The sequence below is a fragment of the Schistocerca serialis genome, chromosome 4 (genome assembly GCF_023864345.2).
Source record: "Schistocerca serialis cubense isolate TAMUIC-IGC-003099 chromosome 4, iqSchSeri2.2, whole genome shotgun sequence".
NCBI lineage: Eukaryota > Metazoa > Arthropoda > Insecta > Orthoptera > Acrididae > Schistocerca > Schistocerca serialis.
The window spans coordinates 234,787,585-234,808,744 of record NC_064641.1 but is presented as its reverse complement, the minus strand read 5'-3'; the positions used below and the strand labels follow the sequence as shown (position 1 = coordinate 234,808,744).

The 21,160-nt window shown below is 42.3% G+C and overlaps 1 protein-coding gene across 1 annotated transcript in view; it reads left to right on the top strand.

Moving 5' to 3' along the window:
• LOC126473665 (fatty acyl-CoA reductase wat-like) overlaps positions 1–19,368 on the top strand; it is a 242,926-nt gene extending 223,558 nt beyond the window's left edge. Inside the window, exon 10 of the mRNA XM_050100898.1 lies at positions 18,792–19,368. Within this exon, the coding sequence (XP_049956855.1) occupies positions 18,792–18,879 (88 nt within the window). The 3' untranslated portion in view covers positions 18,880–19,368. The remainder of the gene's footprint in view (positions 1–18,791) is intronic.
• Positions 19,369–21,160: the final 1,792 nt, after the last annotated feature.

The following is a 21,160-nucleotide window of genomic DNA, read 5'->3' as shown; positions in this document are numbered from 1 at the left end:
CCACTGAGGTGACGAAAGTCGTGGGATACCGATATGCACTTGTACAGGTGACGGTAGTCTCGAGTATTCAATGTAGAATAGGGCAGTGCATTGGCGGAGCTGTCGTTTGTACTCAGGTGCTCGCATGAAAAGGCTTCGGAGGTGATTATGGTCGTACGATGGGAAGTATCAGACTTTAAACGCGGAATGGTAGTTGGAGCTAGGCGCATGAGACATTCCATTTTGGTAATCGTTAGGGAATTCATTATGAGATCAAATGGCTCTGAGCACTATGCGACTTAACTTCTGAGGTCATCAGTCGCCTAGAACTTAGAACTAATTAAACCTAACTAACCTAAGGACATCACACACATCCATACCCGAGGCAGGATTCGAACCTGCGACCGTAGCGGTCACGCGGTTCCAGACTGACGCGCCTTTAACCGCACGGCCACACCGGCCGGCATTATGAGATCCACAGTGTCAAGAGTGTGCCGAGAATACCAAATTTCAGCCATTACCTCTCACCACAAACAACGCAGTGGCCGACGGCCTGCCCTTTAAGTCCCAGAGCAGCGTTTGTGTGGAGTGGTCAGTGCTAACAGACAGGCAACACTGCGTGAAATAACCGCAGAAATCAATGTGGGACGAACGTATCCGTTACGACAGTGCGGCAAAATTTAGCGTTATGGGCTGTGGCAGCAGACGACCGACGCGAGTTCCTTTGCTAACAGCACGACAGAGCCTGCAGCGCGTCTCCTGTGCTCGTTACCATATCGATTGGACCATAAACAACTGGAAAACCGTGCCTGGGCTGATGAGCCCGATTTCAGTTGGCGAGGGCTGATGGTAGGGCGCGAGTGTGGCGCAGACCCCACAAAGCCATTGATCCAAGTTGCCAACAAGGCACTGTGCAAGCTGATGGTGGCTCCATAATTATGTGGACTGGGTCCTCTGGTCTAACTGAACCGATCGTTGGCTGGAAATGACTATGTTCAGCTACTTGCAGACCATTGGCAGCCATTCATCTTTGGAATTTCTATGGACGACAAGATCCGTGTCACTGGGTCACAATTGTTCACGATTGATTTGAAGAACATCTGGACAATTCGAACAAATTATCTGGCCAACCAGATAGCCCGACTTGAATCCCATCGAACATTTAAGGGGCATAAGCGAGAGGCCAGTTCTTGCACAAAATCTTGCACCGGTAACACTTTCGCAATTTTGGACGTCTACAGAGGCAGCATGCTCAATATTTCTGCAGGGGCTTCCAGCAACTTGTTGAGTCCGTGCCATGTCGAGTTTCTGCACTATACCGAGCAAAAGGAGATCTGACACGATATTAGGACGTATCCCACGACTTTTGTTACGTCAGTGTACACTTTATTTTACCTGTCCAGAGATGAAATTTGTTCTCTTCTGACTTTCAAAGACGTGTTAGGAAATCTCTTCTGTAGTAACTTGTCTGGAGAAACAGCTCTGTACGGAAGCGAAACGCGGACGAGAAACAGCTCAGACACGAAGAGAGGAGAACCTTTTGAAAGCCGGCCGAAGTGGCCGTGCGGTTAAAGGCGCTGCAGTCTGGAACCGCAAGACCGCTACGGTCGCAGGTTCGAATCCTGCCTCGGGCATGGATGTTTGTGATGTCCTTAGGTTAGTTAGGTTTAATTAGTTCTAAGTTCTAGGGGACTAATGACCTCAGCAGTTGAGTCCCATAGTGCTCAGAGCCATTTTGAACCTTTTGAAAACTGGTGCTACAAGGTAATACTGAAGATCAGATGGTTAGATCGAATGACTACTAACGAGGTGCTAGGAGGAAAAAATTACATGATAGAACTTGAGAACACGATGCGATCCATTGTTAGGACACATCCTACACGAATCGTCAGTTTGGATGTCGAGGAAGGTGTGTGGGGTAAAAAGTGCAGAGAAAGGGCTAGATTTTAATAGAGTACGTTGCAGCAGTTATGCGGAGATGAAGTCGTTTACAAAGGATAGACTATCACGGACAGCTGCATCAAATAAGTCTTCAGCTGAAGCTGTGCAACCAGTTCGAATATTAACTGTGACTGTTAACGGCGCGACTTTTTGTCGATTACTGCCACGTTAAACGCCCTGCATAATAGAACAGTTTTAAAAACAAATCAGTTTCAGTATCAGTAGTCTCATTCCACAGTCACTCACACCAGGAAAATATATCTGTAAGGGAACTCTTTATAAGTTGTGCCTTGATAGTGTAATGGCTCATTCTTGCACATGACTCAAGTCACTCAGTTTTCAAAACGACAACAATGTGTCCGCACAATATAATTATTTAATCGTTAAATAAAAGCAAATAAACTTATGGAATACTGGTAATTACAGTGGCGTCCAGATACTGTTGGAAAGCATAATTACGTTCACTCACGCAACTTTAAGTGACAATAGAATTCAATATCTAAATTCTCATCCAGGAAAATGTCTACATTATACTGAAATCATGTTGTGAAAGGCATTTGCATCTCCGAAAATTCGAAGCAGGAATACAGAAATGCTGTCTTTTTAGTGCTCATCCAACCACTGACGTTTTACTTGCTTTTATGATCCTTTGATTGTAGTCAAACCCCTATACCTTCCTAACGAATCAGCGTCTCGCATTTTCATCGCGTCTCTGTGATGCGTACGACTTCATACACGATGTTCAGGCAAACCTGCCAACCTTTGCGGTTTATCCGTAAAATTTACGGAAATTGCACCATTTTACGGATGGACGGTGTCATTTTACGACTTTGTAGACCGAAATTTGAAACCTTAACATTCGATAATCACCCTACTTCCTTAAAATCGATTGTTTGCATCTGTCGAAGGTAAGTCTACGATAGTCCACAAATGATTCTTTGATATGACTCATGCCTTTAACCGTGTGATGTTTGTGTCGTCAGTGGAACTGAATTCAAAGCCAGGATAACAATTCTTCCATGTGAATCTGAAGTGTCGACGGACTCTGCTCCGCAAATTCTTTGTTCCGCTCCGTTCGCTTGTTGTGATTGTACCCATATTCTTTGACCCCGTATGGACTGATCACATTCGTTCCACGTGTGTGTGTTTCACCATGAGCATATTCTTTGTTCACGAGATTGGCGTCGTGTTCGTTTAAGACTCTTGTGTGCTTTGACATGTTTCAATGAAGTGTTTGACTGCCTTGAGTGTTTATGTTAGAATTTTATGTGACGTTCAGTTATACAGGTTCTTTCGATGCTTCAGTACATATCGAGACATTTGTTCTCGGACATTTTCATACGCTATATTCCTTTTGTAGGATACATGAATGAATCCAACAAGAAACAGTACCTCCAGACGTTCTGCTGATTTTTCTTGCATACTAAAATCAAGAAAGGGGGAAGAACATGCCTTTTGCACGATATGTTGGTGTGTTATTAGTATTGCACATGGTGGAAGAAATGATTTAAGTAATGATGTGAAGTGCGGTAAACACGTAAGTTATGTTACATCGAAGGAAGATAACAAGAAATTCAACACCTTTCTTGACAAGTCTGGAAACGTTGACAGTGACGTAATTAGGGCCGAGTGTCTATTTACTTCCTTTTTGGTGGAATAAAATGTGCCTTACGTGCCGCTGATCATGCTGGTGCTTTATTTAAAATGTTTTCCACATCAGAAACTGCAAAAAATATAGCTATGGTCGCATGAAAATGACATGCATAGTACATAAAATTTCAAAAAATGCATCATCTAAATTTGTTACTTGCCTTCAGAACGGATCATTTTCTTTGGCAACTGATGGAAGCATAAATATGAATGCCAAGTTGCATCCTGTTGTTGTTACATACTATGATATTCCGCGGGAAAAAGTAGTGAGCTCCGTGCTATCCATACCAGCTTAGATGGGGACTCAACAGGGTGCAACATAGTAACCTGATGATACCACAGCTAAGTTCTCATAACATACCAACTGAAAACTGTGTGGATTTCTGCTCCGACAATGTTCCTGTTATGACAGAACACAAAAATTGAGTTTCAGCAGTTCTGAAGGAAGTTCAACCAGATATTGCCATCATAGGTTGCATTTGCCACCTGATTAATCTAGCAGCTGAAAAATGTGCTGGAAAATTACCACTTACAGTGGATGAGCTATAATTTAATTCTTAGAGAAGAGTGTCAGAAATTTCAGCGCTTGCAGAATGAAGAGGCAAAGAAAATTCTGAAGCATGTATGTATGAGGTGGTTATCTTTAGGTAGATGTTTGGATAGACTACTGGACCAGTTGGGTCCGCTTCTTTCTTTCTTCGGGGAGGAAGTAATATTATGGACTCAAAACATTCCCACAAGGTTAACGTCTTTCAGAATACCTTGAGTTGAACAAAGTGGTCTTTCAGAATACCTTGAGTTGAACAAAGTGAATCCACAGAGAATCAGATGACGAGAATTCTTGATTCTGCTATTACACGTCTCCATAAAAGAATACCATATTCATCCAAATGTGGCAAACTTATCCTAAAAAGTAACACTTCTGCTACAACACGTAAGGAAAAATAGTTTATGTTGCTGTCCTCAAACTTGAACAAGGCCATTTGCGCTTTTCTTCATGTGACTATTTATGTGTTTGACAAACTGAATGTTGCCCTTCGAACTTCTTCCCCACAAGTTCGCTTTTTTTTAAAACTTCTAACTGACATGCTAAAGAAATTGTTCACCAGTTTTGTTGAGCCCAAAATTGTCAAAAACTCCTCGTTCCTTGAAGTTGAGTACAAGATGATTCAAAATCAAAACAGTGGTGATGAGTTATTGGCATTCATACTTTAAACATAGTGAATGATATCTAGGATACAGATAAATTCCTTTTCTTTTCATCAGTGAGAAATTACTTTTGGAGTGCCTGTGACTTTATCATCAACAAGTTTCCACTCAAGTATGATGTGCTGAAGCATGCTCAAGTTGCTAGGTTCGACAAAACCGAGCCGGCCGTGGTGGTCTCGCGGTTCTAGGCGCGCAGTCCGGAACCGTGCGACTGCTACGGTCGCAGGTTCGAATCCTGCCTCGGGCGTGGATGTGTGTGATGTCCTTAGGTTAGTTAGGTTTAATTAGTTCTAAGTTCTATGGGACTGATAACCACAGCAGTTGAATCCCATAGTGCTCAGAGCCATTTTTGACAAAACCGAAGATGCACAGTTTTCATCCATTCGTTTCCCCCTGGAAAAAGTTTCCTATCGTATTATGCTAGGAAGAGAATAAAACTTCAGATGAGGTGGTGAACGAGCATCAGAGACAGTTCACAGCTCTTCAGGTACGTGACACTTTGGTTGCAAATCAAGATCCCATAGATGTTTCCAGTTGGGCACAAATATCAAGAATTCGTGGAGTCGATGGATTTCTTCAGTATAACGGAATTTCTAGAGTAATGCTCTCTATTCTCACCATACCCCATAGCAATGCAGAATGTGAACGTGTTTTCAGCCTTGTGAAGAAAAAAAAGAACAGACTTCAGATTATGCATGTTCATGAACCTCTGGAGACTTTCTATTCTCAAGACTAGGCGTAGTGGTCCCTGTTATGACAAAACATTTTCTCAAGACTTTTTGCAGGAAGCTAGAAAGACCACAACTATGACTTTAAAGTCGAACTAGCATATGATTTGCAGAGTGTATTATATTATTTCTTGGCTATGTTACGTTAAGCAAGTTTTATTCTGTAAAACCTTTTTTAATTAGCGCATATCTGCTTAATTTGTCAATGAAGTCCCTTTATGTATGCTCCAAACCAATATTCGCCACGCTTCCTGCTGTTTAACATAGGATTTCTTCTTGATTGTCATGTTCATCTACAAATCATCGAGCTATGATTTAAGTAGATGTGATTTCATTGAAATAGCCTGCTTAAAGCATGAATTATTGTATTTTGTAGGCCAGAAGTGTTATTATTTTCGTCAAGCCGGGGCATGTTGAAAATCGTTGGATTTTTTGTCACGCATGAATTTTACTGATAGACCTCTACAAAAGCTGGAAGGTATGGTAAGGTGGGCTACAAAGTGGTGTGGCAACTGCCGTCATAGGAAACCTGGAAAGGAGCAGAAATGAGTAGCGAATGAGATAACACAGGAAGCAGAAGATTTATTTAACTTGTATTTCTCTATGCGTAATAACAATCATCGCAGTGTCAGCAGGGAAGAGGCTCTCTGAATGATGGTGTCAGAGCTGCGTCTAGTCTATGTCTGGGTCTGTGTAGCGTCACACAGTGAAGAGGCTCGGCTCCGAGTGCGAGTGGCCGTGTGGCTACCGCCAGCCATCTTGTACCACGGCGGCAGAGAGCGCTCCCAGTCCAGAGCCACTGTAGGCGAGGCTCAGCAGGCGTGAAGCATTGGGTTCGCCGGGTCCCGCACGACTGCTATTCTCGTGTGAAAGAAACTTACAACTCCGTTGCCAACTTTGACGTCCCTGTGATGGTATCGATACGTGATACCACACTCTGGAATTTATCATCATCATCATCATTTAAGACTGATTACGCCTTTCAGTGTTCAGTCTGGAGCATAGTCTCGCTTATAAAATTCCCCCATGATCCCCTATTCAGTGATAACATTGATGCCTCTTCTGATGTTAAGCCTTTTACTTCAAAATTATTCTTAACCGAATCCAGGTACCTTCTCCTTGGTCTACCCCGACTCCTCTTACCCTCTACTGCTGAACCCACGAGTCTCTTGGGTAACCTTGCTTCTCCCATGCGTTTAACATGCCCCCACCATCTAAGCCCGTTCGCCCTGACTGCTACATCTATAGAGTTCATTCCCAGTTTTTCTTTGATTTCCTCATTGTGGACACCCTCCTGCCATTGTTACCATCTACTAGTACCTGCAATCATCCTAGCTACTTTCATATCCGTAACCTCAACCTTATTGATAAGGTAACCTGAATCCACTCAGCTTTTGCTCCCATACAACAAAGTTGGTCGAAAGATTGAACGGGGCACAGGTAACTTAGTCTTGGTACTGACTTCCTTCTTGCAGAAGAGAGTAGATCGTAGATGAGAGCTCACTGCATTAGCTTTGCTACACCTCGCTTCCAGTTCTTCCACTATGTTGCCATCATGTGGGAATATGCATCCTGAGTACTTGAAACTGTCCACCTGTTCTAACTTTGTTTCTCCTATTTGGCACTCAATCCGTTTATATCTCTTTCCCACTGCCATTACTTTCGTTTTGGAGATGTTAATCTTCACACCACAGTCCTTACATTTCTGATCTAGCTCTGCAATATTTGCAACTTTCAATCGAATCTGCCATCACAACTAAGTCATGCGCATATGCGAGACTGCGTATTTGGTGTTCACATATCTTAATCTCACCCAGCCAGTTTATTGTTTTCAACATATGATCCATAAATAATATGAACAACAGTGGAGACACGTTGCAGCCTTGTCTTACCCCTGAAACTACTCTGAACCATGAACTCAATCTACCGTCAACTCTAATTGCTGCCTGACTATTTACATAAAGACCTTTAATTGCTTGCAAAAGTTTGCCTCCTATTCCACAATCTCGTAGAACAGACAATAACTTCCTTCTAGGAACCCGGTCATACGCCTTTTCTAGATCTATAAAGCATAGATACAATTCCCTGTTCCACTCGTAACACTTCTCCATTATTTGCCGTAAGCTAAAGATCTGGTCCTGACAACCTCTAAGAAGCCTAAACCCACACTGATTTTCATCCAATTTGTCCTCAACTAATACTTGCACTTTCCTTTCAACAATACCTGAGAAGATTTTACTCACAACGCTGATTAAAGAAATACCTCTGTAGTTGTTACAATCTTTTCTGTTTCCATGTTTAAAGATTGGTGTGATTACTACTTTCGTCCAGTCTGATGGAACCTGTACCGACTCCCACGCCATTTCAATTATCCTGTGTAGCCGTTTAAGACCTGACATTCCATTGTATTTGATGAGTTCCGACTTAATTTCATCCACCCCAGCCGCTTTATTACACTGCAATCTATTGACCATTTTCCCCACTTCCTCAAATGGGATCCTATTTCCATCATCATTCCTATCCCATTGTACATCGAAATCTGAAACATTACTAATCGTATTTTCACCTACATTGAGCAACTCTTCAAAATATTCCCTCCATCTGTCCAAGGCATCAACAGGATTCACTAGCAGTTTTCCTAACCTGTCCATAATACTTGTCATTTCGTTCTTATCTCCCTTTCGAAGACTGCTAATTACACTCCAGAATGGTTTTCCAGCAGCTTGACCCAAAGTTTCCAACCTGTTTCCAAAGTCTTCCCAAGATTTCTTCTTGGATGCTGCGATTATCTGTTTGGCTTTGATTCTTTCTTCAACATAACTTTCTCTGTCTAACTGAGTTCTAGTATGCAGCCATTTTTGATACGCCATCTTTTTCTTTTTACAGGCTGCCTTGACTGTGTCATTCCACCAAGCTGTTTGCTTTATCCTACCTTTACACACTACTGTTCCAAGACATTCTTTAGCCACTTCTAGTACTGTGTCCCTGTACCTTGTCCATTCCTTTTCCAATGATTGTAATTGACTACATTAAACTAAGTGGTACCTTTCTGAGGTTACTGTTATGTACTTGTGCCTGATTTCCTTATCCTGAAGTTTCTCCACTCTAATCCTCCTACATATGGACCTGACCTTCTGCACTTGCGGCCTCGCAGTACCAATTTCACTGCAGATTAAGTAGTGATCAGTGTCATCAAAGAATCCCCTGAATAGACGTGTGTCCTTCACAGCGTTCCTGAATTCCTGATCTGTGATTATATAGTCAATGACAGATCTGGTTCCCCTGCCTTCCCAAGTGTACCGATGAATGTTCTTATGTTTAAAAAAGGAGTTTGTGATTACTAAGCCCATACTGGCACAGAAATCCAAGAGTTGTTTCCCGTTCCTGTTGGCCTCCATATCCTCTCCAAATTTACCCATAACCTTTTCATACCCTTCTGTTCGATTTCCAATCCTGGCATTAAAATCACCCATGATCAGAGCACTGTCCTTGTCCTTTACTCTTACAACTACGTCACTGAGTGCGTCGTAAAATCTATCCATCTTATCTTGATCTGTCCCTTCACAATGCGAATATACTGACACAATCCTTATTTTCTTGTTAGACACTGTCATATCTATCCACACCAGTCTTTCGTTTACGTACCTTATTGCAACTACGCTGGATTCCATTTCTTTCCTGATGTAAAGTCCCACACCCCCTTGTGCTATTCCTGCTTTGACTCCTGGCAGGTAATCCTTGTATTCTCCCATTTCCTCTTCTTTCTCACCCCTTAACCGAATGTCACTAACAGCTAAAACGTCCAACCCCATCTTACTTGCAACCTCTGCCAACTCTACCTTCTTCCCAGAGTAGCCCCCATTGATATTAATAGCTCCCCATCTCGTTACCATTCGTTTGCCGAGTCGTATCTTAGGAGTCCCTGGTTTGTCGATTAGAGGTGGGACTCCGTCATCTCCAAAGGTCCGAGGCATTTTGATCTGATTGTTGCCAGCATCATATTTAAAGTACCAGGGAAGCAGGCTGCTAGCCTTACTTGTCCCGGGTCCCACTGAGTTTTACCCCTAACGGTTGAGGGACTAACCGGTGGATTTGGTAGTCTTTGCCGTCTGAGCACAAAGGTGACCATGACTCAGAATATGTCCGAGCTGCCCAGCCTTATTCCAAAGTAACTGGTATCCTGACTGTCAGGACCACTTACTTGGCCACTCATACGTTGCCCGTGGTTCATGAACTAGGACATGACAACAGGAACCCACACCATGAACCACACACTCTGGAATTAATGGAGAAAATCCACAGCCCTCGGATAACTGTAGAATATAGCTGTAATCATTCTTACCACATCGATCAGTCAACAGCGAGTGGGGTCTGATATTGTTTTCCCAACAACTTTTCTCGTGTATCACTTTTACATTTCACATCCTCATAATATCCTAAAACAGATTTTTAAAAATGTGTTACAGATCATTTATTTTAAGAAAGAGCATTTTCTTTAGAATTATGGGAGTACAATGTGGTTATTGAGTATTCATAAAATACACAAATTATAGAGACTTGTTTGCATCTCAGTGGCTTGTTTCAGTTAAACAGTTTCATATTCGGTGGAAAATCGCGTTTCTGTATATGAGCGTCACAGAGTTTATAACCAATTCCATAGCTACATGAATTATGTGAAACGCAGAGAAAAATTATATACGAATTATGTTGTATTTGGTAAAAATGGCTCCCTACTTTCCCAAAAAGCACTCAACAGTTCTACAACCTAGTACGTTACTTGAAAAAATACAGCAATTAGTGATTTTTTTTACTTAACTCTACTGAGCCCACGACGCGTTTTGGATTTTCATCCATCTTCAATTGACGTAACACATCTATATCTTCATCATTATTATATCGACCATATTTTCAACGATGTAGCTGCTTTTTTGTGTATCTTGTAACTTTTTGTTTCGCATTTATGTGCGTGTCACACACACTTTTAGATTCGCCATATGGCTGACCTAAGTCTTATCTCACGTCGGCCAACATGGCGATTGCCGCGCTGCATCAGTACAGCAAAGTGACTGTGTAATATACATAATGCTAAATAAACAAGACACAGAATAATAAAGCTGCAGAGTTCAAAATGCAGTCTACGCAGTTTTAATAGTGATGATGATGTAAGTTTATATGACTATTAACGCAGATGGAAACCCGAAATGCATTTTGGCATAAACAAAATTATATAAAAAGTAACCAGTTGCTGTATTTCTTCAAGTTATTTAGTCCACAACTACGGAGTTAAGCCACCAGCATCATGGTAAAATAAATGTCAGAGCTTAGTATTGTGCCATGTAACTTGGACAGTAAGTACACACACTTTTTTTGGATCGCAATTTATATTACGCATCATACTGATGGTAATCCTCCCATGAACCATGGACCTTGCCGTTGGTGGGGAGGCTTGTGTGCCTCAACGATACAGATGGCCGTACCGTAGGTGCAAGCACAACGGAGGGGTATCTGTTGAGAGGCCAGACAAACATGTGGTTCCTGAAGAGGGACAGCAGCCTTTTCAGTAGTTGCAGGGGCAACTGTCTGGATGATTGACTGATCTGGCCTTGTAACATTAACCAAAACGGCCTTGCTGTTGTGGTACTGCGAACGGCTGAAAGCAAGGGGAAACTACAGCCGTAATTTTTCCCGAGGGCATGCAGCTCTACTGTACGGTTAAATGATGATGGCGTCCTCTTGGGTAAAATATTCCGGAGGTAAAATAGTCCCCCATTCGGATCTCCGGGCGGGGACTACTCAAGAGGACGTCATTATCAGAAGAAAGAAAACTGGCATTCTACGGATCGGAGCATGGAATGTCAGATCCCTTAATCGGGCAGGTAGGTAAGAAAATTTAAAAAGGGAAATGGATAGCTTAAAGTTAGATATAGTGGGAATTAGTGAAGTTCGGTGGCAGGAGGAACAAGACTTCTGGTCAGGTGAATACAGGGTTATAAATACAAAATCAAATAGAGGTAATGCAGGAGTAGGTTTAATAATGAATAAAAAATAGGAGTGCGGGTAAGCTACTACAAACAGCATAGTGAACGTATTATAGTGGCCAAGATAGACACGAAGCCCATGCCTACTACAGTAGTACAAGTTTATATGGCAACTAGCTCTGCAGATGACGAAGAAATTGAAGAAATGTATGATGAGATAAAATAAATTATTCAGGTAGTGAAGGGAGACGAAAATTTAACAGTCATGGGTGACTGGAATTCGACAGTAGGAAAAGGGAGAGAAGGAAACATAGTAGGTGAATATGGATTAGGGCTAAGAAATAAAAGAGGAAGCCGTCTGTTAGAATTTTGCACAGATCATAACTTAATCATAGCTAACACTTGGTTCAAGAATCATAAAAGAAGGTTGTATACATGGAAGAATCCTGGAGATACTAAAAGGTATCAGATAGATTATATAATGGTAAGACAGAGATTTAGGAACCAAGTTTTAAATTGTAGGACATTTCCAGGGGCAGATGTGGACTCTGACCACAATCTATTGGTTATTAACTGTAGATTAAAACTGAAGAAACTGCAAAAAGGTGGGAATTTAAGGAGATGGGACCTGGATAAACTGACTAAACCAGAGGTTGTACAGAGTTTCAGGGACAGCATAAGGGAACAATTGACAGGAATGGGGGAAATAAATACAGTAGAAGAAGAATGGGTAGCTCTGAGGGGTGAAGTAGTGAAGGCAGCAGAGGATCAAGTAGGTAAAAAGACGAGGGCTAGTAGAAATCCTTGGGTAACAGAAGAAATATTGAATTTAATTGATGAAAGGAGAAAATATAAAAATGCAGTAAATGAAGCAGGCAAAAAGGAATACAAACGTCTCAAAAATGAGATCGACAGGAAGCGCAAAATGGCTAAGCAGGCATGGCTAGAGGACAAATGTAAGGATGTAGAGGCTTATCTCACTAGGGGTAAGATAGATACTGCCTACAGGAAAATTAAAGATACCTTTGGACAAAAGAGAGCCACTTGTATGAATATCAAGAGCTCAGATGGAAACCCAGTTCTAAGCACAGAGGGGAAAGCAGAAAGGTGGAAGGAGTATATAGAGGGTCTATACAAGGGCAATGCACTTGAGGACAATATTCTGGAAATGGAAGAGGATGTAGATGAAGAAGAAATGGAAAATACGATACTGCGTGAAGAGTTTGACAGAGCACTGAAAGACCTGAGTCGAAACAAGGCCCCGGGAGTAGACAACATTCCATTAGAACTACTGACAGCCTTGGGAGAGACAGTCCTGACAAAACTTTACCATCTGGTGAGCAAGATGTACGAGACAGGCGAAATACCCTCAGACTTCAAGAAGAATATAATAATTCCAATCCCAAAGAAAGCAGGTGTTGACAGATGTGAAAATTACCGAACTATCAGTTTAATAAGTCACAGCTGCGAAATACTAACGCGGATTATTTACAGACGAATGGAAAAACTAGTAGAAGCCGACCTCGGGGAAGGTCAGCTTGGATTCCGTAGAAATGTTGGAACAGGTGAGGCAATACTGACCTTACGACATATCTTAGAAGAAAGATTAAGGAAAGGCAAACCTACGTTTCTAGCATTTGTAGACTTAGAGAAAGATTTTGACAATGTTGACTGGAATACTCTCTTTCAAATTCTAAAGGTGACAGGGGTAAAATACAGGGAGCGAAAGGCTATTTACAATTTGTACAGAAACCAGATGGCAGTTATAAGAGTCGAGGGGAAGCAGTGGTTGGGAAGGGAGTGAGACAGGGTTGTAGCCTCTCCCCGATGTTATTCAATCTGTATATTGAGCAAGCAGTAAAGGAAACAAAAGAAAAGTTTGGAGTAGGTATTAAAATCCATGGAGAAGAAATAAAAACTTTGAGGTTCGCCGATGACATTGTAATTCTGTCAGAGACAGCAAAGGACTTGGAAGAGCAGTTGAACAGAATGGACAGTGTCTTGAAAGGAGACTATAAGATGAACATTAACAAAAGCAAAACGAGGATAATGGAATGTAGTCGAATTAAGTCGGGTGATGCTGAGGAAATTAGATTAGGAAATGAGGCACTTAAAGTAGTAAAGGAGTTTTGCTATTTGGGGAGCAAAATAACTGATGATGGTCGAAGTAGAGAGGATATAAAATGTAGACTAGCAATGGCAAGGAAAGCGTTTCTGAAGAAGAGAAATTTGTTAACATCGAGTATAGATTTAAGTGTCAGGAAGTCGTTTCTGAAAATATTTGTATGGAGTGTAGCTGTGTATGGAAGTGAAACATGGACAATAAATAGTTTGGACAAGAAGAGAATAGAAGCTTTCGAAATGTGGTGCTACAGAAGAATGTTGAAGATTAGGTGGATAGATTACGTAACTAATGAGGATGTATTGAATAGGATTGGGGAGAAGAGAAGTTTGTGGCACAACTTGACTAGAAGAAGGGATGGGTTGGTAGGACATGTCCTGAGGCATCAAGGGATCACAAATTTAGCATTAGAGGGCAGCGTGGAGGGTAAAAATCGTAGAGGGGGACCAAGAGATGAGTACACTAAGCAGATTCAGAAGGATGTAGGTAGCAGTAGGTACTGGGAGATGAAGGAGCTTGCACAGGATAGATTAGCATGGAGAGCTGCATCAAACCAGTCTCAGGGCTGAAGACCACAACAACAACAACACTGATTGTAAGTACCCATGAGTAACACGCGTAATGTAAATTTCGATCGAAAAGAGTGTGTATGACTTGTCAAACAGAATGACTAGTACTCAGATCTTCGATTGACGATGTTGATACCAAATGGAAACGCTAATAGCTAAGAAACTGTAAGTAACGACTCAAAAATTTCCATATACTGCGGTGAGTGCCAGCTCGCATTAAACATGCATTAGTGCAAGATAATGTTCGTAAACACAGAAAGGCATTCAGTTGCTTTCGTGTACTGCAGGCGTGGGGAACATTTGGTGACCATTTAGCCTTATTTACATATATTACTGGCCATTAAAATTGCTACACCACGAAGATGAAGTGCTACAGACGCGAAATTTAACCGACAGGAAGAAGATGCTGTGATATGCAAATGATTAGCTTTTCAGAGCATTCATACAAGGTTCACGCCGGTGGCGACACCTACAACGTGGTGATATGAGGAAAGTTTACAAACGGTTTCTCATACACAAACAGCAGTTGACCGGCGTTGCCTGGTGGAACGTTGTTGTGATGCCTCGTGTAAAGAGGAGAAAAGCGTACCACCACGTTTCCGACTTTGATAACGATCGTATTGTAGCCCCTAGCGATTGCGGTTTATCGTATCGAAGGTAATACGGAACGCCGTGCTGGATCTCAACGGCCTCGTATCACTAGCAGTCGAGATGACAGGCATCTTATCCACATGGCTGTAACGGATCGTGCAGCCACGTCTCGATCCCTGAGTCAACAGATGGGGACGTTTGCAAGACAAACTCTCTGCACGAACAGTTCGACGACGTTTGCAGCAGCATGGACTATCAGCTCGGAGACCTTGGCTGCGGTTACCCTTGACGCTGCATCACAGATGGGAGCGCCTGCGATGGTGTACTCAACGACGAACCTGGGTGCACGAATGGCAAAACGTCATTTTTTCGGATGAATCCAGGTTCTGTTTACGGCATCGTGATGGTCGCATCCGTGTTTGGCGACATCGCGGTGAACGCATACTGGAAGTGTGTATTCGTCATCGCCATACTGGCGTATCACCCGGCGTGATAGTATGGGGTACCATTGGTTACACGTCTCGGTCACCTCTTGTTCGCATTGACGGCACTTTGAACAGTGGACGTTACATTTCAGATGTGTTACGACCCGTGGCTCTACCCTTCATTCGATCCCTGCGAAACCCTTCTATTCAGCAGGATAATGCTCGACCGCATGCTGCAGGTCCTGTACGTGCCTTTCTGGATACAGAAAATGTTCGAGTGCTGCCCTAGCGAGCACATTCTCCAGATCTCTCTCCAATTGAAAACGTCTGGTCAATGGTGGCCGAGCAACTGGCCCATCACAATACGCCAGTCACTACTCTAGTTGGACTGTGGTATCGTGTAGAAGCTGCATGGTCAGCTGTACCTGTACACGCCATCCAAGCTCTGTTTGACTCAATGCCCAGGCGTATCAAGGCAGTTATTACGGCCAGAGGTGGTTGTTGTGGGTACTGATTTCTTGGGATCTATGCACCCAAATTGAGTGAAAATGTAATCACATGTCAGTTCTAGTATAATATATTTGTCCAATGAACACCCGTTTATCATCTGCATTTCTTCTTGGTGTAGCAATTTAATGGCCAGTAGTGTATGTATTTAAGCTCGCGGGCCGCGACGCGACAGGAGCGTTCCCGGCGCATAAAGTCAAACATATAGCGTCCGTGACGTTAATGTTTATGGGCTAACGCACCGATATGAACGGACCCATTTCCCGACACGCCATGTCAACAAATTGCACTTCAAAATACGCGTTTTTGAGAGTACATTCCTTTGAAGTTCACGACATCCTCACATGTTTACATTTATTTAAGCGTTGTGAACATGATTTTTTTCTTTTATCTTCATCTTTTACTTACGACGCTTTGCAGTAGCTGCCTTTTGCAAAATTCTGCAATGCCGTAGTAAAGAAATAATGTTCACAACACGTAAATACATGTAAACATCATAAGATGATATGTCAGACATCTTGAAATGTCGCCCAGGAAAAATAAACTCCCATAAAACCAACAGGTTGGAGCTAATTCATTATAAATTACCTCCAGTTCCAACGGTTGCAGTGTTTTAATACGTCGTTAATGAACAAGAATTTTTTACGAATGTCAGTAGGAGAAAGAAATCCAAAGCGAGCTGAGCATCGACGGGAATATCCAAAAAGCGTCCCAATTGGAGTACAATGCGAGTCACTCCCTCCCTCTCAGATGGATTTCTTCCGCGGGCCACATCCGGCCTTCGCGCCGCTGGTTGCCATCCCTGATTTACAGCGTCAACGATAAGCTTCCCGGTAAAGTCTGCTGTAGTATGGACGAGTGGACACTTTGCATAGTTACGGAAACTTGTACCGTATCATCGAACAAACTGGTTCACAGAACCCTTGTGAGACCTGTTCTCTAGTACTATTTGGTTGTTTTTGAATACCCAATAAGTCGGAATAAAAAAGGAACGAAGGAATTTGTACCATGCTACTAGTTTGAACGTCATTCTCAAGAAATACTATTTGGGTACATTTACAGAATCAGTTATCAATGTAGTACATAAAACAGTTATATTCTCATTTTTTAATCAAAATTTGAAAAGGGCAACACTACAGTGCTAATACGAGTATAACAGTTTCCATTTGGGGAAAACACTAGCGGAGTAAGATTCTTAAGCTTTTCAGAGGAGGACTAGAAACGGTGATCAAAGACGGAAGAAGGAATCAGCTTGTTTATAGCCTAGGTTAGCCAGTCGTTCTGGATTTTTTTGAAATGACTTAAAGAAATCGCGAACGTACTAAATGTTAATAACTAAACAGGCATTTGAATTCCATTTTTCCATAATCCTAATCCACTATATTAAACACTACCCCACTCCCTCGTTAATATCTTTGCTTACCCTTACACTACACAGGAAAACCACAGCAGGCCCATATTATCATTCACGATTCCTTACAATCGTAAACAATAGTTTCTCTATTTCGAATACACTATCAAGGCAGAATGGCAAACCCACACAAAAAAGAACCTTACACGAAAATATAATTGACTAACATGAGTAAATTAGTTGACAGAGGATCGAAACCTACTCCGTCGACAACGGCGTCATTACTGACGTAGGACCGAGAAGAAAATCGGTCGTTCTTTTTTCAAAGCAGGCATCACGGCATTCACTTTAACCTATTTAGGGAACCTACGGAAAACCAAAATCACTATGGCAGGATGTGACTTTGACTGCAGTTCCTCGCGGATGGTACGTGCTAACCACTGTATCAACGCGCGCTGAAGCATTTGGAGACTTGTCCGCTGAAGCCAACTGCTTAGTGCAGATTCATCCGAGTTTACTTTCCTTGGCCCTCGTGGCCACTTCAGAAGGCTACTACATCGTCACACAAATTATGCCTGCAGCATGACACGCTAAACGCGTATACACGTGACCAGTTTTATAACGAAAGATGAAATCATGCGGATAACCCGGCAGTCATCAGCTCAAGCATTAATAAGTCGCTAAACACGTGTTCAGAAGTATGAAGGTTAAGATTCCTGTCCGGACATCCTAGCTTAAGTTATCCGTCGTTCCTCTAAATAAGTTGTGACGATAATGACGCCATCATTGTCCAGTCCGAGCTAATGCCATTGAACTTTAATGTTTGTCCTCTCTTTCCTTCGTATGTCAGTAGGCTGTTTGGAAACATCAGAATCAGTGATCCACGAATCGCATAGAGAGGCTTCAACAGATTACGCCAGTATTGTCGTAATTCATATACATGTAATACTGATTTCAAACTGCACTTTGTACACAAAACATCGACGTTCAACGCACGATCAGACACCGAGCGAGGTGGCGCAATGGTGAAACATTGACTGAAGTTCCGGAGGTCGGCGATTCGAATTCCCGTCCCGCCATCCAGGTTTAGTTTTTCATTTCCCTGAACATCTAAGGCGAATGTTTGGATGATTACTATGAAAAGTCACGGTTGATTTCTATCCATATCCGTCCCAAATCCAAGCGATTGTTCCGTCTCAAATGACCACGTCTTCAACGGCATTTTAAACCCAAATCTTCTTCATGCTCAGAGTTTTTCGTTTTGGCGAACAATGGAGCAATATTTTTGTAAAGTCATGTCCTCGATAAGTGGTGGCCGTGCGATTCTAGGCGCTACAGTCTGGAACCGAGCGACCGCTGCGGTCGCAGGTTCGAATCCTGCCTCGGGCATGGATGTGTGTGATGTCCTTAGGTTAGTTAGGTTTAATTAGTTCTAAGCTCTAGGCGACTGATGACCTCAGAAGTTGGGTCGCATAGTGCTCAGAGCCATTTGAACCATGTCCTCGATAAGATGCGGAATGTGCTTATTCATTATGTACTAATGACGTGGCACCTATTGGCAAGTGATTAGGTAACCCTCTACTGTATTCACATTAACAAAGCCAAATTCGCGTGTGCCACTGATCGTGAAGTTCAATACAGCGATATCAGATAACTCTGCTGACAACACTGATTTTCGTGCTTGTTTAAGAAGCAAGTGAAAAAGAGCTAGTTGTGTTCTAATTCCTTTGTGTCTTCGCAGGTTGAAGTGGGCGCACTACGGACTTGTCACCTGTCTGTGGCTTCTCCTGCTTCGGATGCTGTGGGCGATCGTGTGCATCTTCGTCTGAGCTCTGCGCCCGTGTGCTGACGAGTCCACATCCGCACAGCACTCCTGCCCGCCTCAAATTTACTGGGAGCCCTGCTTCGCGGCTCTCGCCCATCCTTCCAAGTTCTTTTTCATTTTTGCTACACATATAACTCAGATCCGCGATGAAGGTGGACAGGGAAGACATTCCAGGATACAGGAAACTACAGTTCCGTATTAAAGGAAGGAAAAGAGAAAAGAGTCGATATATTTTCAGAGAGAGAAGAAAAGACAAGTTTAACGTACTTATTCACACGAACACATTTTTGCAGTGCAAAAACGTACGCTCGAGTGCAACTGTTCATTCTAAACAGTCTCAGAAATTCTGAAACGTGTGTTATAGAGAGATAATGTTCTCTCGGTATTTTATAAACATAAATCTTATGACTGACAAAAGTCCAATGTATATTTCTGTAAGATATTTAACAGTAGATGGTAGTTTTTGTATAATGTATAACCATTGCAAACTTTACTCTGCTACAAGTTTTTGTCGTATACATAAACAGAGATATTTAATGTGAGTCATGTTTGCTATTGAGATAATAAGCACATATTTACAAATAATTTTTTCTTATTCTCGGAAAAGACTGATCCTTACCTCTCAGTGAAACCACGTCTTACACTACTACTTCGCTCATAACAGCATTTTATATGGGAAGCAAAGTAATATATTGCACCACAGACTACACCATCTTAGCATAAATGGTGCTGTGATGTACTGTTGCTTTTCACTTACCAAAATGTAAATTCGTGTTCGACAAACCAATATACAGTTTATACCTGTGCCTGCCACTGTCTTATACAGTGTAAAGTTGACTAATACTCGTGGTGCGTCAAGCGTGTCCTTTTCCTACACGAATGTAGCCGTTCGGCCATATGGGCTGTCGAAGGCTCTTATGACGTAAAACGTGTTGGTGAATCTGTCAGGCGATGCTTCGGGTGTTATTGCTACAGCTGTCCCTGAGTTTAAGTGACACTACCACCGATACTCTCAGCGACATCTCACTACACATTTGCTAACTGTGTCTGTACAAACACTGCAAAACTGGACACTGTCAATTTAAAAAACAGTTAAAACAAAAAATAACCTTTCGATGAGACGGTGTACTCATGACAAAGCATAATAAATCACTTTTGGTCAGAAGTTCACGAAGAATTCCTGAAATCATTCAGATGACACTCTACTTACATTCATTTTGAAGATATAAGCAGTAATTTTGCAAAATTAACACTCTTCACACCACAGCTGTTGTCCTGTCATGAGATAATAAGGATTTCTTGTGCAATTTCAGACAATTTACTTACATAATAACGCAAAGGATTTTTACGACAGCCTGGTTACGTAATGAGAGGCACTTAGTAAATAACAGCTAGCATCGCTGCCCTCGGTGCTGTAGTACCTGTGTTCGATTCCCGGTATCATCTGATTTCTTTTGAGACGATGAGATCCGGAACGAGGTCCACTCAGCCTATTGACGCCAGATGAGGAGCTGATTCCATAAATAAGCAGTGGACTCATCAGAATTCATCTACTGGCTAACGGCAGGAGGTATTGACGACATGCTGGTCACGTGTACCACGCTCATAGATCGCTCCTCATACTGCCTTGTTGGTAGCACTCGGCCTCTTGGAGCGGGTCTAAGGCCTAAACCGTGAGTGGTGTTTGCATTTATCTTTTACTTGACTTGAACTACAGATTCTGAGATCTTCTTGGTCTTCATACACTAGTTGACTGCTGGATGTCAGCTGCTTTCATAAATCTAGAGACAGCGACCCATTCCGCCGTGCGCAACTGTCAGAAGTGTGTTATAGTCGCGTGTAGTGGTATTCCTGCGTAGTTTATACTGTATAAAGGCTGTTCCACAGAAAATTCTACACTACTGGCCATTAAAATTGCTACACCACGAAGATGACGTGCTACAGACGCGAAATTTAACCGACAGGGAGATGCTGTTGTGATATGCAAACGATTAGCTTATCTGAGCATTCGCACAAGGTTGGGGCCGGTGGCGACACCTACAACGTGCTGACATGAGGAAAGTTTCCAACCGATTTCTCATACACAAACAGCAGTTGACCGGCGTTGCCTGGTGAAACGTTGTTGAGATGCCTCGTGTAAGGACGAGAAATGCATACCATCACATTTCCGACTTCGATAAAGGTCGGATTTTAGCCTATCGCGATTGCGGTTTATCGTATCGAGGGTAATACGGAACACCGTGCTGGATCCCAACGGCCTCGTATCACTAGCAGTCGAGATGACA